The 25,827-nt window shown below is 44.0% G+C and overlaps 1 protein-coding gene across 2 annotated transcripts in view; it reads left to right on the forward strand.

Annotated features, from left to right (window-relative positions):
• ANTXR2 (ANTXR cell adhesion molecule 2) overlaps positions 1-25,827 on the forward strand; it is a 156,341-nt gene that overhangs the window by 27,485 nt on the left and 103,029 nt on the right. For both annotated transcript variants that reach the window (XM_069978101.1, XM_069978100.1), the window contains exon 5: positions 18,416-18,497. In XM_069978101.1, the coding sequence (XP_069834202.1) occupies positions 18,416-18,497 (82 nt within the window). The remainder of the gene's footprint in view (positions 1-18,415; positions 18,498-25,827) is intronic.

The following is a 25,827-nucleotide window of genomic DNA, read 5'->3' on the forward strand; positions in this document are numbered from 1 at the left end:
GGTACCGGTGGAAGATCACACCCAGTGTCGTGGTGTAGAGATGAGTCGTTGAGCACATGTGAAGTGGAGAAAACCGCTGGAACAGGGTACGGTAATGCTGGATAGCTACGGCCATAGAGGAACGGTCAACTTGGGAACATTTCTTCCAGAGAGAGAGGTTAGCTGGAGCTGCTGGGGGGGCGGAGGCGTGGAATGCAGGTACCGGGACACGGTGCTGTAAGGCCCTGTAGGTCCTCCTTAGTGCAACGTGTTTTACCCTATCCGATGCACCGTCTGTGGGGCTAGCCCAGGCGTTTGACGTTCATACACATCAGTCTCTGGGTAAGGGATAGAGGAGATGACATAGGGCTCAGGCTCCAAAGGCTTTCACGTTTGGAGAGCGGATGATATTTCTTGTTAGCCAAACGTTATCCCCCACTTGTAGTGTGTGGCATTCGCCTTAGGTTGTAGGCATCCTCTTGGCGCGCTGAGCCTCCCCATCCTCCGGTCAACAATTCCAGGGCAGCCCTGGATTCTCCTCTGATGTTCCCGAACCCCAGTCAGGTTTCAGGTAGGGGTTGAAGGTGTAAGGAGCTTGGATCTCCAAGCGCACGGTCGCTGGAGGAAAGTTGGCCTTAGGCGGGGGTCCGAAAATCAGGTAGAACGGGGGAGAGTAAGCAGTGGAACAATGAATGGTTATTGTTATAGATCTCCACTTAGTTCATCAACAAGTGGGGCCACGTCTCTCTCTTGGTCACTGAATGCCGTTCGGAGCATTTGATAAAGACCTGGTTAACTTGTTCACACAGACACATTCCCTTGAGGGGTGATAGGCCGTGGTGCGGGCCTTCTTACATTTCATGGTAAGGCACACAGACTCTGGAAAAGTTGAGAATCGAAGGCGCGGACGCCGGTCCGTCAAGCAGAGAACTCTGGGCACCCATGAGGCTTTAATAATCCTTGTAAAAAGTTAGAGAGGCAGTGGTCTTGGCGGTCAAGTCCCGACAGGTACCACGAAAGCTACACTGGAGTCGGGTCAACCATGGTGAGGCGTAGGTATACACGCATCTTGTAGGGGCTAGATTCACATGGTCCAGGGCGACTAGCTGATTCGGCGGTGGAGGTGGGGGGGGGATTGGATGCAAAGGACTTCTCTTCCCCCAGCTTTGGCGATATTACAGGCAGGGCACGCAGCCACCAGTTCGCGATGTCAGCCCTCATCCCGATCCAGTAGAACCGCTGTCGGATAGTGGCCTCGTCTTGTGTACCCCGAAATGACAGGACCGGTCATGGTAGGCATCTAGCACCATCTTAGCGTCTCGTCGGGGAATGAGGATCTCGGTGGGCACCTCTCCCCAGAGACCGGATCAAGAGAGTTCCGCAGGATCAGTCCTTCTGTAAGAAGAGCCTCTTCTTTGCCTCCAGAGTCGCCTTAGCTCGACATCAGGATAGGGCCTCTTATCCGACATTGGGACCCGACCAGTAGAGAGGTAGTCATAGATCTCACCCAGGACACGGGGCTCTTCCTGGATGGTCTGCCACCTGGCCAAGTCTTGCGGGGCCCTAGGTGGAGGCGAAGGCGTTTCAGCCGGCTACATCAATACACTCTGGGTAGGAACCTTTGATAGAAGGGAGCATTTCTACGGCCTTCCCAGATCGCTGTCCTCTGGGGCCTCTTCGCCCTTGGTAGTCGGGACAGAAGGTCTGCATTGACGTTAGCCTTGCCACTGCGGTACTTAATTTCAAACTGGATTTGCCAGTCGAGAAGCCCACCGCTGCTCCAGGGCGCCAGCCGAGCAGTGTTGAGATGCGCCAACGGGTTGTTATCCGTATAGGATGGTAACAGGGGTGGCAGCCAGGTAGTCCTTGAACTTTTCAGTGACGGCCCACACTAGGCTAGTAACTCCAACTTGAAGGAGCTATAATTGTTATCGTTCTTTTCAGCACCCCGAAGACTCCGGCTGGCATAAGCTTACGACTCTCTCTTGGCCATCTTGAACCTGGGACAGCACAGCTCCCAGGCCTTGGAAGCTGGCGTCTGTGTAAAGCCGGAAAGGAGGTTATAGTACGGGTAGGCCAGGATAGGAGGCGTGGTCAAACAGGCGTTTCAGGGTTTGAAAAGCAACCTCCTGCCGTTCGGACCACTCGACGGGGAGTCGTCGGTTGTAGTTTCTCGAGGGCAACCCCGGAGTAACTCATTGAGGGGCTCTGGGGCCACTTGGGCAAAGTGGGGAATGAAGCGGCGAATAGCCGGCAAATCCCAGAAAGCTTCTCACCTCATTGACGGTCTAGGTGGATCCCAGTGTTCCACAAACCGAGATCTTCTCTGGATCGGGTCGTATCCCCTCAGCACTCCAACGTGCCCCAGATAGTTCACTTGGGGTTTGAGAAGGTGGCACTTGGAGGAGGCGTTGATTTTCAGGCGTGATCGATTAGGACCTGGAAACACTTCACCAGATGATGGACGGGATCTTTCGTAGGTACGTGAATAGACATCACATTCATCTAGGTAGAGCAGGACACTCTGAAAGTTGAGATGGCCGAGAAACCTTTCCATCAACCGCTGGAAGGTAGCGGGGGCGTTGCACAGACGCAAGGGCATGCTGGTGAATTCGAATGAGCCATTAGGGGGGTGAAGGCCATCTTCTCCGGTCTTCGGGTGCCATGGGCACCTGCAGTACCACAATGGTGAGGTCCAAGGTGTGAGAAGTAGGCGGCTGGACCCAAAGCAGCAATAGAGCTATTCGATCCGGGGCAAAGGATAGGCATCCTTGTGGGTGATTGTGTTTATCTTCCTATAATCCACGCAGAACCGGATGTTACCGTCTTTCTTACTCAGAGGACAAAGGGGCAGCCCACGGACTCTGACTTTTCTTGGATAAGTTAGAGTCTTTCATCTCCTTGAGCAGTTTCTTGACCTGCTGATAGCTGGCAGAGGGATTGGCCGATGTTTCTCTTTGATAGGCAAATGGTCCCCAGTGTTGATCCGATGCTGGACCAGGTTGGTCTTCCGAAATCGAGGGGATTGTTTGCTGAAGGCCTCGTGATACCTTTTGGCCACCTTGAGGATGCCCGTGGAGGTATTCAAGTGGGGTATTGGCATCGCCAATATGGAGTTCATCCCACCAAGGGGCGAGAGCCCGCGTTTGAGTCCCTTTGAGTGCCGCGGATGGAACTCTGATAGGCGATGGTCTCCTCACAGATGATGTCCTCAGGATCGAGTTGGTATAACATGGCCACGGTGGTGAACTTGGGTAGTCAGCTGAGGAGTCTCCAAGGTTCACCAGACGGACAGGGACTCTACCCTGGAGACGGTCACCAGGATTCTAGCGGCCCCTGCGACAAGAGGTTGCCCCTCAATTTCAATAGCATCCAGAAGGGCACATAATCAGCCTGTGTTGAGGCCTGGACGGACCCCGCACCAGATGAGAACTCACTGTTAGCTGGGAGTGATCGGACGAGCATCTCTAGTGCGGACACGCAGATTTTCTCCTCGAGGATTGGCAATTTCCGCTGAGCGGCTGAGCACCTTATGGTCTTCTGAACGGCTTGCCTGTACTGAGAGCATAGCACAAGACATAGAGGCGGATTCAAGGCATCCAACACTTCAGTGAATACATGACGGATAATATTCATGCCTAATACCACGGTCCCACTATCTCCCTGAGCCTCAGTAACAATGATACCCTGACGCGCTAGCTCCCGCTTCCCTATGCAGACAGTGGGTTCCCAGTAACCTAGTTGCACAATAGGACGAGCCATTACTAGCAATAAGTTTCAGTACGTATTTCTTCAACAATGACCTAGTGTTCTCAGATCCCAATGTTCTTCAAACACATGCCTCGGCATAGTGGTAACCTGGGAACCTGTATCTACCAGAGCCTCCAGGTGGGACTCCGTCCACCCAGAGAGTCACATGCGGGCATTGTGAAGAGGAACCTTGAGAACCCACTGTGCTTCCTGCGGGCCTTTATCTCGACCTCCTGGGTGTTGGCCCTCGGACCCAGGGGTAGCCCGTTTAACTGATAGCACTGAGAGCGGTAGTGTCCATGTCGCCTACAGTGCGGCAATAGGGGCGCTCAGGGGATCTAAGTCTCGGTGGAGGAGGCCGATCGGGAAACTGAATACTCAGGGCATGGGTCCTGTGGTGGTGGAGGTGTTGGATAGGCCCCTTGTAGCCCCCTTAGGGCTTGGCAGAGAGAGTCAACCACTTGCGTAAGGAGAGCAGGGATCGCTGGGAATTAGCCGGGATAGACTGTTGGGCAGCTTGTATAGCGGAAACTGGTGGACCATAGTGGGCACTGGAGGTGGGGGTATAGGTCCCACCGGATCCGGGCAATCCGAACCTGGAGTACAGCCGGCACAGGGATTGTCAATTGCAACCACCCTCAGAGCCAGAGTCTTGAAGTCCAGGAAAGGCATTGTAGGGTTTGGGCAGCTAGCATACGCAGTTGGCTCTGGATGGAGTCTAGAGTCCACCCCCTCTATGAAGCGGTCAGTGATCATACTCTCCACAGCCGAGGGTCTATGGTATCAACCTGTCTCAGGGCCGGTAGGCAGATTGGAGTGCTAGTGCATAGTCTCTGAGGGTCTCACCCTGGCCTTTGTCGTCGGTCATAAAACTTAAGGCGGACCTCCGTGGGTGACTGTACCTCAAATTCTTTACTCAGCCGGGTCAGGATCTGTTGTACATTAAACTTTCTCCGTAGCTGGCCATGACCGCACCTCCTCGGCAGCGGGACCCTCAAGTTGTCCTAGCAGCAACTGCACCTGCTGAGTGGGAGAGAGTGAGACAAGTTTCAAGGGTGCGGGAAATTTTTTCCTTGAAATCAGCCAACGTGTGGGGTTCTCCTTTATAACTGGGAAGATTGTTGGGCCCAATGAAGAATGGGACCGCTGCGGTAGCCATAGCAACGGGAGCCGCGGGAAGCCTTCTCGGGCCGTCGGCGAACTGCCGGACCCGTCAGAGTCACTGTGATGGCCGGTGGACATGACGAGGGGTTCTGGTGTAAGGCGCCTGGAAGAAGTAGGGGCGAGGAGAGCTTGCGGGAACAGCAGGCACCGATAGGCAGGGTGTCCGGGACCGGAGAGGAATAGGGCGGAAGTCAGCATCAACACTTCCGGCGGTCCGGGCACAATCTCCTTCCCTCCTGCAACAGAGGCTTGGATACTGCAGGGCCGGGGCGGAGCGCGCGCGCTGGCGCGAAGACAGTGCGTCACGCGCTGACTTGACCCCTTAGCAGGCCGCAGCGCGGCAATAGCAAAGCCTCTGGGGGGATTAGCAGTACAGTTCTGGGGACACTGACAGTTGGCACAACACAGTCTGTATCCTGTTCGTGACCCCAAAAATGCGATGCCCTGGCCCCTGAGGGCCACTTCCCGCAGTGCTGGTGTTATGAGCGGGCAATGACCGGGCAGCTGCAGGGGTTATACTTGTCACGGTATAGGCCTGAGGGCAGCACAGCTGTAGGGCCGGTCTGTGGAATCTGCGGGTGATGATGGGCATGCGATTCTTCGCTGCACTTAGTCAGGGCACCAGTTAGTAGACACCAATGCCAGGGTTCAGTAACAGCGGTTTTATTATAGATGAGGTAACTAGTAGCAACAGTTCTGTCCGGATGCAACCGGGTATATAGCAGGCTTTGACAAATAAGGCAGGAGTGGTGCTGCATAGGCTGTGAGAATACGTGCCAGATGATGGGAGTAGGAGTATGAGAGAAATAGCGTTGCTGGGTGGATTAACTTGAGAGTAATACTTGCTGTGAATCCTTGTAGCGATGAGGAGAGATAACGGAATGACACCCAGATGAGAGAGAAGAATCCGGTCACTTGAGCAGGCAGATACAGCCGAAGACTGGAATATAGCAGCAGACTTAGTCACTCTTCTGTGGGAGAGGATAGAACCACACAACCTCCTTGCTTGGAAGCAGGGGGAAGACTAACTTGTCAGCAGGAAGTGGGAGGTCACATGGTTGCTCCTGGCCAGAGCTAGTCGGCCATTGGAGGAACCATGGTTACAGGTCACGTGATCAACAGCCTTGCATACCACTGTACACTGTAATACACAGGAATACATGAGAATACACATGAAAATGCACAATACCAGAGAATACTAGGGGAAAACCAGCAGCAGTTGCAGTGCAAACACTTACCAGAACAGGCATGGACACAGCAAGAGAAATGGCCATAATAGGAGTAGTAGTCTGCATGTTCTGGGACACTGCAATACACCGTGAAGTTAAGCAGTTAAGCAGGCTCAATTGTACAGTTTACCAGGATTTATCTGGCTGCTTCTGAAACGGGGGATACATTTACAGTTACCTGAGTTTCACCAGTCCTATCCTGTAATCCATGTGATTCCCACTGGGCTGAATTCTTTCCCCTTGTGGCAAATTCAGCTGTTATCTCTGATTACTGTGTTCAAATCTGTTTTTCTCTCTCACTGTTTCTAAAGGACCTTGCTTCCCGTTACCTAACGCACAGGACTTTGTCTCCTTTTACCTCACACACAGGACCTTGCTTGTTGTTACCTCACACACAGGACCTTGCTTCCTGTTACATCACACAACACTTACTGGTTTCCCTTCCTGATTCTTCTATGCCCCTCCTTTTCCAACATGCACAGCACAGCTCTTACCTTTGACTCCCTCACTGCTGGACAACTAGCAATGTTGTTTTCTGGCACTACTGGCATTCGTTGACTGCCATACAGAAGTAATTAATTAACCCTTGATAGTGATAGTCAAGGTTACTCTTGGCTGCATATCCATCTACATAGATAAATTAGAAAGAGAAAGAGATGAAACAACTTTTTCCTTTCCCCTATACAGCTCTGGAGGCTGTCACAGTTCTGATGTTTTCCTGCCCTTAAGCTAGGTGGTCACTGATTGCTGTGATGTCAGTGGTGGGCAAGGTTAGACATAAGGTGCTACAGCTTCCCTGGCAACAGAGGAGACCAATCGTGTGACAGAGTAGCTGAGATCATGTGGACCAGGAAGTGAGGATTTTCTGCAGCTTCAGGGTATGAGTTAGGATGTGCTGCAGACAAACCAACAAATTCTTGTAATAGAAACCTATTACAACAATCTTAGATCATTGAAAGGAATTCAACAGGGTAAATTTTAACTCCTTAAACACTGCAATCTATCATAACCACAATGTTTAAGGGGGTCAGTGACAGGAAAAGTACCACAGTCATGGGGGTATGATACTTACCAATGTCTTGTCAGGTCGGTGATCTTCTTATAGAGTCTGCCTCAGGCAGACCCTATGAGAAATGCACTGATAATACTGATCAATGCTACGTGAATGTCATATGATTAATCAGTATATGCAGTCTAAGTGAAAAAATATGCAAGAAATAAATGATGATGAATTGCTTCAATAAGCAATGAAGTATTAAAGTATTTCAGCCCAATATTGTGCTTTGCAATATTTCTCAACTGTGTTGCTGTGTAATAGATCTGCTTTAATCTTGCTCATATCACTGTAAATGGAACATCATATACATTTTACAACACTTTGTTCTCCTGGTTTGTTCACTTCCTGCAATCAGATGTAATCATCTCCTGTTTACATCACTGACATGCATTTCCCGCCACTTCATATTTCTATAGAAGCTATTATAGGCTCCTTAGTTTTTTATTTATATAACTTTGTCTTTAATGTATAACAGATAAGTTGCAGTAGTTTTTTTGTTTTGTTTTTTGCCTAGTATTAATTGGAAATTCCCCACAGTGAGGAAGTTAAAGGGAACCTGTCACCCCCCGTGCCGGGGTGACAGGCTCCCGACCCCCCCGTTAGAGACCCCTATACTTACCTAATCCCGCCGGGTCCCGCTTCTGGATTCGGTCGGGTCCCGGAGATCTCAGCCGCTGCAGCCCGGCGCGCGCGCTGACAGATGAGTCCAACGCTCATAGAGAATGACGGAGCGCTGGACTCTCCTGTCATTCTCTATGGGTGTTGGACTCATCTCTCAGCGCGCGCGCCGGGCTGCAGCGGCTGAGATCTCCGGGACCCGACCGAATCCAGAAGCCGGACCCGGCGGGATGAGGTAAGTATAGGGGTCTCTAACGGGGGGTCGGGAGCCTGTCACCCCGGTACGGGGGGTGACAGGTTCCCTTTAAGTGGTACTTTTTATAGTGAACACTGAATACTGAACTGATTTCCTAATAAAATCTGTAGTTGTCGTGGTTCTTAATATGGGACAGTAAGTTGCTTTTTTATACATTTTTTATTGCGTTTTTACATCTAGTTACATAGATCATAGTATTGTAAAAATGTGCAAAGAAAAACAACAAACCAATGGTGCTTGCATAGACCAGCACTGTCCAAAGGATACCCACAACAATCAAAGTAAATGAATAAAAGAATTATTTCATATAGCATGGACATGGTGCATTTCGGGAGTTCAATTCCCTTCCTCAGATAAAGATGCTGGTCTAAACAAGTGCCATTTATTTTTATTTGTTTTTTTTCTCTTTCTTTGTTTGCACATTATTTGTACAGGCCCCTATTGGGAGTATCCCATCTCCAGGTACCACCAGCTTAGTGGTCCTCTGATATCCCACACAGTATTGTCACTTACAGTGCTTACAGTGTACTTACAGTGATCAGCTACTTTTGATGAACTATACCAGCTGATGTACCTCCATTTGTTGTCAGGGGTGATGTGCATCAAGCCCAAGTGGAGTATTTTCTCCATGTCTCCTAAGGTATTACACGAGGCTCTTGAACTCTTTTTGACTGAAAAAAAGACAAAAGTCCATAAAGTTCAACCTATAATCCTACTGTGTTAATCCAGAGGAAGTAAGAAAACCCTCATGAGACAGATGCCCAGATTTCCCCATAGCAATCAGAGTAAATCCCTAGATCAGCGTCCTATCACATAAAATATAGTGCCCATAGCCTGCCGTATTATTATATTTTAGTGCCCATCCAGGCCTCCTCTGGAACTTATTTAATAAATTAGCCATGACAACATTATGGGCAGAGAGTTCCATAGTCTCACTGCTCTTACAGGAAAGAATCCATGTCTGTGCTGGTGATGAAACCTTCTTTCCTCTAGATGTAGAGGATGCCCCCTTCTCATGGTACCAGACCGAGGAGTTAAAAAAAAATCACTAGAAAGATCTCTGTACTGTCCATTCATATATTTGTATTTTGTGATCAGATCGCCTCTAAGACGTTTTTTTCTAAACTAAATAACCCCAAGCTTCATAACCTACCATAAATCTTGGTACTGTAACCCACCCCATGCATGTAGTGAGAGATAGAGAGATTGGCGGCAGCAGCAGGTACAGTTCTCTGGCCCGCAATAGCACTGGCAACAGTAACAAACAGCAGTCCAGGCAGGAAAACTTCAGTAAAGTTGCAAGAAGTGCCAGGAAAGTTTTGTAGATGGGAAATAAGCACATGGTGCAGTAGTGGATCGACACAGGCAATCATGTTCACATTGGCAGAAAAACATCTTGCAGTGCCCACAGGTGAGGATGATGATGGTTGCAACAACCTTAACTCTCCATTAACAGTCTCTGTGCAACAATTCAGCCATAAACGTCTGATATGACACATAATCTCCAGTTATAATACTTAAAGTGGTTTGATCACAGTTCCTTTTAGCAGTTGCTTTTTCAGTGAGAAAACGTGACGTAAAAAACAGCAGATAGATAATAGATAAAGTCTTTGAATACTTTAGAGCACTTTAAGCACTTTAGTGTTGCTAGCAGTAGTGAATGCCGCATAGCGTAGCTAGTAAAGATGTTGCTATCAAGCCGATTAGTTTAGACTCTATCGTAAAGGATTTGGACTGAAGGCAGTCTTGACTAAAAGTCTTCAGTTTCCTGGTGTTAGGCAGGTTTCAGTAAACTGGCAGTCCTCATGTCAAGATGCAGTATTAGGCTATGTTCACACAACGTATATTTTCGTAAAACCACCGATTATTACGAAAATATACGTTACCTTGCCGTCTATGGGATCCCAGCTGGAGCGTATACACATAGTATACGCTCCGGCCGGGATCCCTAGTGGCGCTGCAAACAACTGACATGCCAGTTTTCTGCAGCCACTATTTATTGAATAGTGGCAGCAGAAAAACCTGTCAGTGCACACTATGGAGCGAGCGGCTCCGGCCGCACGCTCCATAGTGTTCTCTGGGGAGTTCTGATGCTTAGAACTCTGCGGCACTAAAGATCATCCGCCGGTACTGCAATACCGGCCGGGATGATCTCTTCAGAGACCTGGCCCTTCCGTGACCCAGCCGGGTCACGGAACGGACGGTCTCTTACGTTGTGTGAACATAGCCTAAGAAAGATATGCCTGCTTCTTCTACAGTCACTGAGGCCTCTATTTTCCGTGAAATCTGAAATTCTAAAATAATAAGCAAATATGCTGTTAACCTTATTTACAGGTAACTTACTCAAGGTTTCAACTGTTGTTGCTGGTAGAATTTGAATCTATTGGTACGTAATTCTGCACGTGAAGTAATAATGGAATCTAATAGAACTAATTTTGTTGTTTTTGTCTCATTTAAATTTTTATGTTGAAATATTATTTGTTATTTTTTTTTATTAAAATAATCATGTCAAAATAGCACACTATGAAAGTGCAAAACAAAATATGTACACTGCATTAAATGCTTTAATTAATACACAGCAAATTCCATTGTCTGCCAAATCAATCCCAACTAACGTTGGCGGGCAATTTTGATGCAGATTCAACAAATATTTTTCCAGACATTTAGCAATTCAGTTGATACATAGAAACATCTGTGCACAAACGTACGTAAAAATGGTGTGCCAGATCCCTGCATTTTAGAGGCACATGTATTTTAAGAAAACAAGGTTTTGCACTGTGACTAATATATTATTTTTATATCCCATGCTCTCCGATTGATTTCCATTACATTTTCCCCAGTGATACTAATAGATAACAAGAAGAAAGAAGACGGCTTTTCATATTGTTTAAACTACTATGATCCAAGCTCTCTAGAACAATTATATTATGTGTTATGGGTTTGCCTAATTTCTTTGTGCCGTGACATTGCAAGAGGTCTATACGTGATTCAGTAATTGAGGATTATATTGTGATCAGGTTTAATGTCTCAGACATTTACATTGAAATAAATTGATCCCCTAGATGAGAGTTTCTGAGTCTTCTTCTACAGAGGACTACTAGCCAGTGCATGTTAATGCCTGGGCTTCACCATTGGTGGATTAAGAACTAAGAAAATAAGAAATGGCCTGTACAAACCCAGAAGGGAAAGTATAATTTAAAGCAGTAGTTGGGTTGAACTATTTGCTATACAAGTTTAACTTAACTAGTTACAATTGGAATGCCCCTTTAACAAGTGATAACTTGCCATTAGTGTAAGATTAGGATGAAGGCACCAGTCACACATGACAGTTTTTTTTAAACTACTTTACCACAGCAGTTTATGAACCGACGCCATAAGTGGATCCAGCAGGAAGCTAAAGTATAAGTCCTTCCGTTATAGTTGCTATTCCTTTCAAATCCCCTCTTAAGAACCCCATACACCTTGGGCTTTAGTCGGCTATACCTTCCATTCACAGCGGGTTCGGACAATCTAAGATGTATGGGGCTCTCCTAAACAACCCCTGACTCATCTGGTGGTGAAAGGGGTGATAGAAAAACACTGCCCGACCCCTTTGTAGAGTCAGAGCTCTCTGTAGAGTCAGAGCAGAGATACAAGTGGAAACAACTGAAAATTCAGACATGAAAGATGGCTTGTTATTTCACAGGACCAATTGTCATTTGTAAGGATTCAGGGTCTTTGGCAGTCGGGCAGTAAACTTACAATAATACTCAATTCGTATAGTTATTATTATTATTTCTCTCTTCTTACATCTATAAGTTTTTGATTTTTTTCACCTAGGGAGCTGTATGGGGGCTCGCCTGTCTTTTGTATTGGTACTATTTTAATGCAGATGGGACTTTTTGATTCTTTTTGTGATTTCTTTTTTTTTTTTGTGATTTGATGTGACTATTTGCTATTTCTTAATAGCTCAGACAAGTCTTCACAGGGCAAAATCAAATATGTTTATTTTCCTTTTTATGGTAACTTTTTGTATTTTAAAAAAAATGTGGGTGAAAATGAAAAGGTAGGTGATTTGAATTTTTAGAAGGAAGGGTATTTTTTAAAATATATTGTATAAACATATTTTATATTCTCTTTTTTACCCCTTTTTTAGTCCCCAAAGGACAACTGCTTGTTTTCCTAAAGGAATCAGTGTTATACTATAGTATTACATTGATTTATCAGATTGGCCCTTTGTTGCTACAGCCTGCTGAATGCAGCAGAGAGCCTTGTGATGTACTGATATGTTATAGGGGTATAAAGGGTTAAACTGACCACTGTATGTCTACGTCAATCCATCATACAAACAATGTGTGCCACCTTGTAGTAAAGATGAACATGCAGAAGACCAAGTCCATCAGAGTCTCTTGGATAGGTCAAAGTGGCCACTAATGACCAAGAGCTTTCTGCCAAACACCAACTTTTCCAACTTCCCTATAGACATGAATATTTGGAGAGGAAAGCGGAGGGGGGGGGGGATTTAACCCGTTTATTTGATTTCTGTTTCTCTACTTACTTTGATATGTATAAAAATCTGATGTAGTTGTGGATCAAATTTATGCAGATATATAGAACATTCCTAAGGCTTCACAAACATACAAGCACTGTGTTATAGTATCTGTGCTGCCCTGTGCCTGGGCATCTTCTTATTTTCATCTTATTGAGATGTTGTAATGAATAAGGATATGTATGGTACTGTTTTAAAATACTGTTTGAAGTGGCCTACTTATAGAAGGCCATGGATCTCATGAAAGAAGCGTTTTCCATCTTTAGATCTAAATTTATTTCCTCCACTGAGGTCATAAAAGACTTTTATATCTTGGCAGAGACCTGGTTCCCTAAAAATGACTTAATTTCATAACGGAAAACAACTCATTCAGTTGCTTTGCTTCCTTCCTTCGAAAAGAGACTTTGAAAACCTAAGAGTTGACTTTAGAATTACTCAGATCCATTCCGGAGGTCTTTGGGATTGTCAGAGAAACTAATCGTCATCTATATTATGACTTTGCTTAATAATGCAGTTTAGGAGTTCTTTACATAAGGATAGGTCATTAATATTGCAGTCCTAGAAAAATATTTTAATAAAAATTAATTTCGCTTTCAATAGAGTAAGCCAATCTGTCACAGTAAGGCAGCCTCATCCAGATGGGCTTCTATTCAAAACATTATACCTGTACAGCAGAAACTTAACTGTGAGCAAGACACCATGCTGCTCACCTCCATCATCCCTAGTGTGAACATGGGTGAATTCTGTCTTGGCCTAATTGATACATTCTGGTTGACGCCCTACATTTTCTGGAGTAAATTCTACCAGCACCTTAACAGCTAAAGGCCCTATTCCACGGAACGTTTATCGTCTGTATTCGGCCGATATCGGCCACTACGGACGATAATCGTCCCGTGGAATAGAGTGCAACGATCAGCCGACATCGTTCATGTCGGCTGATCATTGCAGTCGCTTGTTTTTCAACATGTTGAAAAACAAGCGACTGATATAGCAGCGATCTGCTGTCGTCGCTCCGTTGAATAGGAGCGTCGGCAGCAGACGCTGCTGTATCCTATGGGCTGCCCGGACGATCAGCGATCACCCGGGCAGCCCCCCCCTGCAGGTCCCCACCGCCCCCTCCCGTACTCACCCGCTTGCTGCAGCCGCGTTGAATAGCGCCGGCAGCGAGCGGGGAACGAGGAGCAAACGAGCGCTGAGAGCGCTCGTTTGCTCCTCTGACGACCCGTGTAATAGGGCCTTAACTCCTTGCCTGGCCAGTGATTGACAGCCCTTACCTCCTGTCTTAGTTCTTGTTTGTCTGCCCCAATCACCTCTGAGACCTGGAACTGGCCTCCTTTAAGACTCAGTCATTTACTGTGCCTGATGCCTTTTATATTGTATACCTTTAAATTGGGTGGCCCATTGAAGAAAGCACTGTTCCTATTACACGGAGTGATGGGCAGCAGACCATCGCTATTGTTGTCGTAATAATAGAACATGCTGAAAGATAACGATCAGCCAACATCTTGCATGTCGGCTGCCCGTTGCCCTATTTTACTAAACTATTTTCGACCAGAATGGCTGGTAATCGGCCGATAATCGTTTCGTGTAATAGGACCCTTACTGCCAAAGTAATACAATTTACAAAACAAACAAACAAGTTTTGTAATCCTGATGAAGGTGCCAAGTCCAACAATATGGTTCTTCACCTGGGGTTGCTAACAGGCTATTCTTTTAATCCTGGAGCCAAGTTCCACTGATACTATAATATTCCAGCACCAATTATATAATTATCTCATTGCCATACTGTGCAGTGTCTGCTGTTGATGCTGACCCTGGTAACAAATTCCAACAGTGCTATTCTAATCCTGCTGACAAGTGCCAGTTGCACTGTGCAAACACTGTTAGGGGGTGATAGATTTTATTATATACAGGGCCTATACCAGTGATTTTAAATTTAGAAAAGAGAAATTCTTGCTGTTTAAAGAAGCAATTCTCTTGCAAACCTTTCAGATCTCTTTCAGATTCCACTATGTGGCAAAAATATTACGCATAGGGAAAGTCCAAGGTACCCTTATTCCAGTGAGGCCACTTTTCCACTTTTTATTCATAATAAAAATTTTCAAAACGTGTGTTGTTCTAAAAATATGCTATTTGACCTAAACCTTGCCCTTTTAAGAGGAAAAAATGGCTTTATTGGAACTCAGCTGTCTTGGATTTTCCTTATTCATTTCTTATTCAGTTGAGGAATGATTCATATGGGGCTGTGCAGAGCCCTGTTCTTATGCACAGGTAAGCATTATGTCACCCAGAGCCAAATGGGACTCTGAGCTTGGCACCAGAAGTGACAGAAAATTGCTGTGTATGTTGGAGAATAGCAGGAGGCTGTACAGCTACCATGAGGCAGGCCAGGGAGGTAGATGCAAAAAGGGCTTAAAGGGGTTTATCCTGGGTTAGAAAAAAATACAGCTACTTACCTTCAAAAACAGCTCCACCCTTGTCCTCAGGTTATTTGGGGTATAACAATTCAGCTCTATTTATTTCAATGGAACTAAGGTGTTCAACCACACCCAGGACAGGACAGGTGCGGTTTCTGGAAGAAAGCGTCCATGTTTTTCTAAGCCTTAATAACCCCTTTAAGGAAATTAAGAGACAGAGCCTGAGTGTACCTGCTTAATCCTGACCAAAAGAAAGAGTGGGTGGCATACTGCTAGGCCAACCTTTAAGATAGTCATCTATCTATCTATCTATCTATCTATCTATCTATCTATCTATCATCTATCTAATATCTCTCTCCTATCTATCTATCTATCTATCTATCTATCTATCTATCTCCTATCTATCTATCTATCTATCTATCTATCTATCTATCTATCTATCTCTATCTATCTCCCATGGATCCTTGCATTTGTTGCTGTGACTGCTGCAGGTAGTGATTGGCTGCTGTGCTCCTGCGCACAATGTACAGTAAATCTGGGGCAGTTGTGGTGCGGAGCCAGGAGCAACTAACACTCTGTCCCTGTTTCTGCCCCCTGGAAATCTTTTTCCAAGCCTGGAATACAGCCAATGTGAGTAATGACAATTTCTTTGTACAATGTCACAGCATATGTTGGAATTATATAAATGACTAAAATATATAAAATGCTATCCACAACTATCAACAAATTGAGAGCAGTAGCCAACAGATGACTTTAAAGCTGCAGCAAATTGTCTTTTTGAGGGTGGTAATAAAGGAGGAAATGCTGTATTTGTGGCTTATGTGCTGTGTGTAACCACTGTTCCCACTCATATTTGAACTTTTTCAAATGTATTTACGTGTAGATAATATAATGGTGTGTATTCACACTGAAACCAATGAAGTAGGAATTTAAGAGACTCTGCCAGCAGGTTTATACTTTCCTATCTAAGGGACGCATAAACTAGTGACAGAAAAGCTGAACAGAATCATATACCACTTACATTGTTCTGTGCAGCTGAACCAAAGATATCTTTCAGAGTAACCTGGATAAGTAGTCCTCTCCATTATGAGAGTGAGCCCAGTAGTCCTCAATATTCATGATATGTAGATAACTCCTCCCACTAGCTGCTGATTGACCGTTATCTATACATGCTGTGTATAGGCAGCAACTGTCAATCAGCAGCTGGTGGGCAGGGGAAGGGGTGTGGCAACAATCATATTCTCCTGCATATTAGGAGAACGGCTGATCAAAATGATGTAAGTAATACACCGATCTGTTCAGCATTTCTGTCACTAGTTTATGTTGCCCTCTTTAACCCTTTGAGGACCAGGCCCAAAATGACCCCGTGGACCGCGCAAATTTTGATCTTTGCGCTTTCATTTTTCCCTCCTCCCCTTCTAAGAGCTCCAGCACTTTCAGTTTTCTATCTACAAGGCCATGTAATGGCTTGTTTGTTACAGGAATAGTTGTACTGTGTAATGGCGTCTTTCATTTTACCATAACATGAATGATGGAATCCCAAATATATTATTTATGAAGATATAAATAGGTGAAATCGTAAAAAAGAATGCAATATGGTAACGTTTAGGGGGTTCCTGTGTCTACGTAATTCACTATATGGTAAAAGCGACATGATACTATTTCTCTATAGGTCAGTCCGAACACAACCATATGCAGGTTTACACAGATTCTCTAATGTTATATATTTTTTTTTTCATGAAATCCTTTTTTTTGGCAATTAAATATTAATAAAATGGGCCTATTGTGACGCTTATAACGGTTTTATTTTTTTACCTATTGGGCTGTATGGGGTGTCATTTTTTCCGCCATGAGCTCTAGTTTGTGAAGATCGGACGTTTTGATCACTTTTTTTAAATATATATATATAATGTAACATAAAATCGGCAATCCGCGCACTTTTTTCCCTCTTTTCGTGTACGCCGTTCGCAATGACGCTTGTTATAGTTTAATAGATCAGACAATTACGCACGCTACGGTATATTATATGTTTATCTATTTATCGATTTTTATATGTTTTATTTGTTTAATGGGAAATGGGGGGTGATTTAAACTTTTATTGGGGGAGGGGTTTTGGGGTTGTGTGTTGGTGTTTTTAACTTTTTTTTTTTACACATTTGAAGTCCCTTTGGGGGATTTGTACATACACTACTTGGATTTCTACACTGATGATTGCTATGCCATAGGCATAGCATTGATCAGTGTTATCGGCGATCTGCTCATTGAGTCTGCCTGTGCAGGCTTAGTGCAGCAGATCACCGATCGGACCGCACGGAGGCAGGTGAGAGACCTCCGACTGACAGAATATATTGTACATCTTTAGATTAGTGGGGCATAGCTTAGGAATCAGGGCACCAGATGCTACAACATTCTATGTAATATCAATTCTTTAAACCGATCACTGGTCCACTTCAATGCATGTGTAAAAATCTAATCTAAAATCTATTTGTCTTAATCCCATTCCTTATAGACTGTAGCTCTTGCAAGCTGTGTCCTCACTTCCCTTTTTTTGTATAATTAGTGTGTAATTCTATTTGATTTCTGTATATATATATCTATATGTACCGACAGAATTGGAAAGTGCTGAGGAATTTGACACTATACTGTATAAATACATTATAAATAGAGCTGAGTGTGTCTCGAGTATGCTTGAATCTGATCATTTGGTACCTGAATAACAGTGGCTGAAGAAGATAGGTGCAGCCCCAGGGAGTCTTGGAAAACATGGATACTGCCTGTGGTTCATGGACTGTGGCTGTGTCTAGGTTTTCTAGGGCTGAATGCAACATCTTCAGCCACCGGTAATAAAAGAGGTTGTCCAGTGAAAATCTTTTTCTCTCAAATCAACTGGTGTCAGAAAGTTATATAGCTTTGTAATATACTTCTATTAAAAAAAATCTCAAGTCTTCCCATACTTCTTAGCTGCTATATGTCCTGCAGGAAATGTTATTTTATTTTCAGTCAGACACAGTGCTCTCTGCTGACATCTCTGGCCGAGACAAGGACTGTCCAGAGCAGGAGAGGCTTTCTATAGGAATTCCCACAGAAAACCTCTCCTGCTCTGGACAGTTCCTGTCTTGGCCAGAGATGTCAGCAGAGAGCACTGTGTCTGACTGAAAAAAAAAATAACATTTCCTGCAGGACAAACAGCAGCTAAGAAGTATGGGAAGACTTGAGATTTTTTTTAATAGAAGTATATTACAAAGCTATATAACTTTCTGACGCCAGTTGATTTGAGAGAAAAAGATTTTCGTTGGACAACCCCTTTAAATGCCATACAGCCAGACTTGAGCGTGCTCTAGTCATGCTCATCTCTAATTATTATTATTAATTATTATTAGCACTATTATTATATTATTATTTTATATCTTTCAACAGAGACAGGATTACAAAAGGACTTCAGGATTTGAGTAAAGTAACCCCAGCTGGTGAAACATACATGCATGAAGGCTTTATGCTGGTAAGTTGTTAATTTGTACATTATCTACAGTTCTTCTGCCATTACAATAAATGTTCACACAAAGAAATACATATACCAGTTCTACCTCAATGTGCTTGAAAAGAATGGAAGGAATTTATGATCTACGCCAGTTCCCCAAACTGCTTCATTTGCATAGTGAACAAAGTCAAGATATCCCGAAACTTAGCTGGTTAGAGACTCCTGCTTTTCTGTTAGTTTCCCTTTAAGCTAGGCCTACATAGTGACTGTTATCATGTGGCATGAAGATCACAGGGCTACAAGTGACAGGCAACTCATAAGCAATGTTCTCATGACATTTTTTCAGTAATTTGCCTTTTGGGCGCCCATCATTACAATGACAGCTGTTGGTACATTATTCTAGTTCAGGCCCTTTTTTTGGGTGCGGTCCTTTTTTAAGGGCCATTGAATTTTGTAGTAAAGACAGTGATGGGACTGTGAAAAAGAAAATGTGTGTGAACAACTAAAAATAACATTTGTTGTTGGGCAAAAAGTTGGTGAATAATTTTTATGAACATTAATTTGATGTTCACCTTTAGATCAATGACAAATCGCACAAGATTTTGGTTATATGATATGTCTGAGACTTAAAACTGTACATGTCAGTAAAAACTTTTCACATGTCAAAAGTTTTGATCGGTCATGGTCTGAGTGTTCAAATTGTGAGAACAAGCCAGGAAAGTCCATGGTCAGCGCATTCCCTCCCAGTTCTGTGTCACATAACCAGGACGGCTGCATAATAAAAGTCAATGGAGCCGTCCTGCTCTCACAGACACAGAGCGGGGAGAGGTGCTCATGGTAGTTTCAGTTTAGAAATATCTCTACTTTTGTAAGAACTAAGCAAAATGATGCTTTCCATCTAGTTTTTTTTTTACTTATTCGATACATTGTAGACCTTGGAAATGCTCAGAAAGGACTCTTTTACACTATTCCTATGTAGCGATTCATTAGGAACTCATTTGCTTTCCGATGGGATCATGTCTAAGGGGGAATATTCAGGGAGAATCAGTTTAGTAATACATCTATTTTTTGGCAAGGTCTGGATCTTTTGTTTTGTAATCTTCTCTAGGACACATTGTAATAGTCATCGACTCTTAACAGAAAGCAATTGCTTATCCAGCACAAACTGATCTTTTTGTAGTCGCTAGGGAAAATAAACCCAAGTTTTTCCCAAATTGGATGGTTATTGTTTATGTTTCAGCTGCTTTTTTGGGGAATGTCTACTCTTATCTGAGGTTCTCAGTTTGAAATAATATCTTCCTGATGTTCCATAGTGTATGGAGACTCTTTACTTCTGTTTATTTAGGGAGATGGTGTCTATAGTGTTGCCACTCAGCCAGCAGTTTTGGATTATAATACGGTCTATAACTCAAAACTCAGGACTAGTGTTGGTCGAGCATAATGCTTGATCAAGCATTGGGGTGCATGAATAAATGTAGCCATATACCATGGGTCTCCAAACTGCGGCCCTCCAGCTGTTGCGAAACCACAACTCCCATCATGCCTGGACAGCTAAAGCTTTGGATTTGGCTGCCCAGGCATAATGGGAAATGTAGTTTTGCAACAACTGGAGGGCCGCAGTTTGGAGACCCATGCCATACACCTACAAAAACTGACGGCCAGCAGTTACACCCATTACATTTTTTTCATTCTAATTTTTGTATATTTTGTCCCTTGGCGGAATGTTTAAACAAAATATACAAAAAAAAAATATATATAATAGGTTAATCAGGCACCCTCCGCTTTACTGAGCAGGGGATACCTGGTTAAATGCTTGATCCTCCCATTGATTTAAATGGGGTTCGTTACTCAAGTTAAGCACTCGAGCATTAAAAAATCCTTGAATTGATTAACCCCTTAAGGACAGCGGGCGTACATTTACGCCCCCGCTGCCTGGGCTTTAAGGCAACAGGGCGTAAATGTACGCCCGCGGTTTCCCCGATTGCTGTGTGTACACACGCAGCAATCAGGGAAGTTGGTCTGCTATAATGTATAGCAGGCCATCTCTGCTCGTCGGCACGGGGGGTGGTTAAGCCCCCCCCGTGCCGACGATCACTGCTATAAGCTGATCAATACAGACCCGGTGACCCGGAAAGCAATGGTGATTGGTTCTGTCCATGACAGCACCAATCGCCATTAGTGACCCAGCAAAAGATGGCGCCGGTGCCACCCCCACGATCGCCGCAATGGGCCGGCCAGTACCGGTCGGCCCATCACGGCGATCAAAGCGTTAAAAAAAAGTGTCCCCGGGTTCTGCACCCCTCAGCTAGGTAGCTGAGGGGTGCAGAACAGGTGTGTATAGTGTAGGTGCACTATACTCACCTGATCTGGGCGTCCGGAGCGAAGATCGGGTCCCTCGGCGTCCTCTTCGGTTCACTTCCGCGTTCGATCGTTTTCGGTCGGGTCCCGTCGGCAATTTTCGGCTCTTTGGACTTTTCCGTCGGCCCTATCTTCGGAAGTCTTCGTCAGCTTTACTATACTGCCCCCTAGCGGCTGATCAGTGAATATCATTCACTGATCAGTTGCTTTAGGTTAAAAAAAAGTTGTTTTTTTTCCCAAAATTTTTTTTTTTACTTTTTATGCGCCCTACACCGCTGAGTGCTGATCAGCAGCTCCTCCGTTTTGGTGTAGGGGCGTTTTTCCCCCCCTATATCCTACCGCCACTGTCTGCTGATAAGTGCCGCACATAAGTGCGGCATTTATCAGCAGCTCCTTTCTTGGCGTAGGTATATTTTTTCTTACTGTCAAAAAAACGTAAAAAACACAACATTACACCACACTACATGAAATAAAGTTTTACACTACACCAGTACACATTTAAATACCCCATGTACTAGTCCCCATATAAAGATGGCCCCCAGGGTGTTTTCGGCGTCAGACGCATACGTTATTATTGCCTCCGACACCGAAACAGCCAGTGAGGATGAATGGGGGGATCCTTCTTTTCTCCATTCGTCCTCATCATCCTTATCATCCAGTGACGTGTCTGGGGGTAGCGTAGCGTACGCTGCCCCCCAGACACTTCTTTTCCGCCAGTACCATCCCAATAAGAGATGACGGTATGGCGTAAAATTCTATAAACTCTGTGAGAGTACCTCAGGGTACTCTTACAGATTTAGGGTACGTGCACACTGTGCAATGGCGAAGGATAACCCTGTGTATAGTGAGCATATGGACCCCACTGGTGACGGGCACAAATGTGGACCAATGTGGCGTGAAAATGAAATACTACATTTTTTACACTATAATGTTGGTCTAGCCTTGAATTTATCATTTTCACAATGGGTTATAAGAGAAAAAAACACAGAATGTGTAGAGCAATTTCCCCCGAGTCCGTAAATACCCCACATGTGGACATAAAGCGCCATGTGGGTGCAGGGCAAGCCTCCGAAGGGAAGGAGCGCCATTTGGATTTTGGAGGTTGGATTTGGCTAGAATGGATGATGAACGCCATGTCGCATTTACAGAGCCCTCGTGCTGCCAAACACTGGAAACCCCCCACAAGTGACCCCATTCTGGAAACTACACCCTTCAAGGAATCTAACAAGGGGTGCAGTGAGGATATGGACCCCTTAATGACAGGCACATTTGTATCGTGAAAGTGAAAAAATGAAAATTTTCCCTTTCACGTCACATTGTTCCACATTTGTGCCAATGTGACGTGAAAGGGAAAATTTTCATTTTTTCACTTTCACGATACAAATGTGCCTGTCATCAAGGGGTCCATATCCTCACTGCACCCCTTGTTAGATTCCTTGAAGGGTGTAGTTTCCAGAATGGGGTCACTTGTGGGGGGTTTCCAGTGTTTTGGCAGCACAAGGGCTTTGTAAATGCGACATGGCCCTTGAAATCCATTCCAGTGAAATTCAGCTTCCAAAAGCCAATTGGCGCTCCTTCCCTTTGGAGGCTCGTCCTGTGCCCGCTTGGCCCTTTATGTCCACATGTCCACATGTACATGGGGTATTTCCGTACTCGGGAGAAACTGCGCTACACGTTTGGTGTTTTTTTTTTCCTTTTATCCCCTTGTAAAAATGAAAATTTGAAGGCTAGAACAACATTTTAGTGTAAAAATTTGAACTTTTCCTTTTTTACACCACATTGTTCTTAAAATCTGTAAAGCACCTGTGGGATCCAAATGCTCACCGCACCCCTTGTTACATTCCTTGAGGGGTGTAGTTTTCTAAGTGGTGTCCCTTTAGGGGTGTTTGTTATGTTTTGGCACCCCAGAGCCTCTGCCAACCTGAAGTGGTACAGTCAAAAATGACCAAGTATAACGGAGGTGTTGAAATTCACTAGGCGCTCCTTTATATCTGAGGCTTGTGGTTGCGTCAAATAGCGTAATAGGGCCACATATGGGGTATTTCTATAAACTGCTGAAACGGGGCAATCAATATTGGGGTGCGTTTCTCTGGTAATAGGTTTATAATTATGAAAAATATTGGATTACAATAAAATCTCTGTACAGAAAATTAAAATTTTCAAATTTCTTACACACTTAGCTTTTATTTCTGTGACTCCCCTAAAGGGTTAAAAAACTTTCTGGATGTGCTTTTGCAGAGTCTGGGGGGTGCAGTTTCTGAAATGGGGTGCTTTGTGGGGCTTTCTAACATACAGGCCCCTCAAATACACTTTTAGCCTATGTTCACACTACGTAAGTTTCCGGCCGTAGTGCGTTCCGTGAATAAGCGGCCGGAGACTTACGTAGTTTACGTATAATGGAAAGTATACGAAGTACGGCTGCACAGTTCACACTACGTACGAACTTACGCCCGGATCGTACGCGGCGGCGTAAAAAATGAACCAGACCATTGTTTGCGAACGAAAATGCCGTAACTTACGCCCGTAGCGTTACATACGTAGTGGTGATTTCTTCATTTTTGCAGCTTTTTGTGCCGATCCAAAAGGTTCTGTGGGGTGTCCGGGGCTAGGCGAAGATTTCCAAGTAAAAGACCGCTGTCAGATCGCTACGTAGGGCGCTCGGGAAGCGTAAGTAGACTTCGGGCGTAAGTTCGCGGTCCGTACGTAGCCGGCCACAAGTAGCGTAAATCTCCGGCCGGAGTTTACCGCGTATATGTCCGGCCACGAAAATATGCGGCCGGACATATACGCAGTGTGAACATAGCCTTACCTTAACAGGTCCCTACAAATATCTGATTTTGAAATTTTACTGAAAATTTGGAAAATTGCTGCTATTGTTTTAAGCTTTCTATTGTCTAAAAAAAAAATAAAAGATAGTTTAATAAATTAAATTTTTTTTCATAAAGATTTGTTATAAGTATTGACTCCATTTTACCAGAAATTTAAAGTACCATATGCCACGAGAAAACAATCTCAGAATCAGCTGGATAGGTAAAAGCATCCCGAAGTTATTAATGAATAAAGTGACACAGTTCATATTCATAAAATTTGTCTCGGTCCTTAAGGCCATTTCAGGCCCGGTCCTTAAGGGGTTAATGAGCACTTGAGCATTTAAGTGCTCGCTCACCACTACTCAGGACCAGTATGACATATGCACTATACTGTATTGTATTTACAAATATAGGCTGGGTTCACACTATGTATATTTGAGGCTGTATTTGTGAGGCTGTATAGCAACCAAAACCAGGAGTGGATTGAAAACACAGAAAGGCTATGTTCACATAATGTTGTAATTGAGTGGATGGCCGTCATTTAATGGCAAATTTTTGCTGTTATTTTAAAACAACGGCTGTTATATTGAAATAATGGCAGTTATTTACCGTTATATGACGGCCATCCACTCAATTTCAACATTGTGTGAACAGAGCCTTTCTGTGTTTTCAATCCACTCCTGGTTTTGGTTGCTATGAGGACCTGACTTGAGGACCAAATACTGCCTGAAGTATACAGTGTGTGAACCCAGCTTTAATATAAAACTATAAAATTGTGCTAAAAAATAGCACATGATGAATGGAGCTCTTTTAGGATGGCTTGATATGATAGGAAAGAGAATGACCCTCATAACAGCAAAAGTGGTTGTAAACAGCCTGAAACTATTTAAAAAAAAGCAGATAAACATATAACAAAACATTTTTTTTCCCTAATTGTCCTATTAAACAAAATAATTAGCTGTCTAATCAGGCTGAGGGGCAGATATCGCTCCATGTAATAAAGACAACGATCAGCCTTGGAGCTGATCATCATTGTCCACTATGCTGTGACGTCTTGGTCGGTGATTGGCTTAGTGACCTGTCACTGCAGAGATGTTTCAGCAGCGGCAGCAGTGAGCAGGGGAAAGCCAGGAGGACCCCAGAAAGCCTGGAAAGGTAAGTATAACTTTATTTTATTCTATATACACAGCAAGCCATGGGCTCTGTAAGCAAGTGCCGATCTAGCAGATAATGGCCCTAGGATGTCACTTGTATGGTTCATCTTCGGGAAAATATTCTATTGTTTTTTTTTTTTACCAAAAACTCCTGAGTAGATGTCCCTCCATGGTATTAGCTGAAATACTTCTCCCTGTCTGTCTGCCCACTACTTCTTTCTAACATGCATTTGGTAAAATAGAAGAAGAGGAAGTAGGAGATCAATGATAGAAAGTCGGACTGCAGGATCAGACAACCAGGGTTTGAATGTTGTCTGTTGCCATGGAGACACATAGATCTGTAAAGCAGCTGTAGACTCAACATGGTAGAACATTTTTCAAGACCATTTGCAAAGCCACTTAATTTTGCCATTGTAAATGCATTGGAACAATAAAATGGTTACAATAGTGGACATAGCAGTTATTTTTATTTCTTTTTTTTTTTTAAACATCAAGGAAAAATCTGTAATTCCACAGTGGGTCTGCAAAGTATTGAGTGGGGAATAATTGATACACACACTCATAAAAATATTTTAAGGGCAAACTATTTTCTGTTTACTTGTTTGGCTAGAATATCCCTACTATAAGGTCTAGGACATCCCCTTGAGATAATAAGGTGTATAGGGTAGCCTTCCTATGTGATGCATTTCCGTGCAGTTTAAGACAAATTAGTTTAGAATGTTTGTGAATCAGCAAATGTACCAGAGAGTCAGATGGCTTTTATATCTTTTGTAAAATTCTAAATATAGCTGAACAGCATCTGGTGACAACGTCATTTCTTATTAACTTAGAACAGATTACAGACCACAGACTATATATCTACTTCAGTTAACAGGCTGTTACTATTTAGAGTTTGCTTCCCCTCATTTTTCCAAAGTTTACACATAGTTATCAATTTTTCAAATTTTATATATTAAATTATTGGTATCTGCAGTAATGAAATAAATAAATACCCCCAAAAGAGCCATCCAAGACTAGGCTAAGAAAAAG

The sequence above is a fragment of the Dendropsophus ebraccatus genome, chromosome 7, assembly GCF_027789765.1.
Source record: "Dendropsophus ebraccatus isolate aDenEbr1 chromosome 7, aDenEbr1.pat, whole genome shotgun sequence".
Lineage (NCBI taxonomy): Eukaryota > Metazoa > Chordata > Amphibia > Anura > Hylidae > Dendropsophus > Dendropsophus ebraccatus.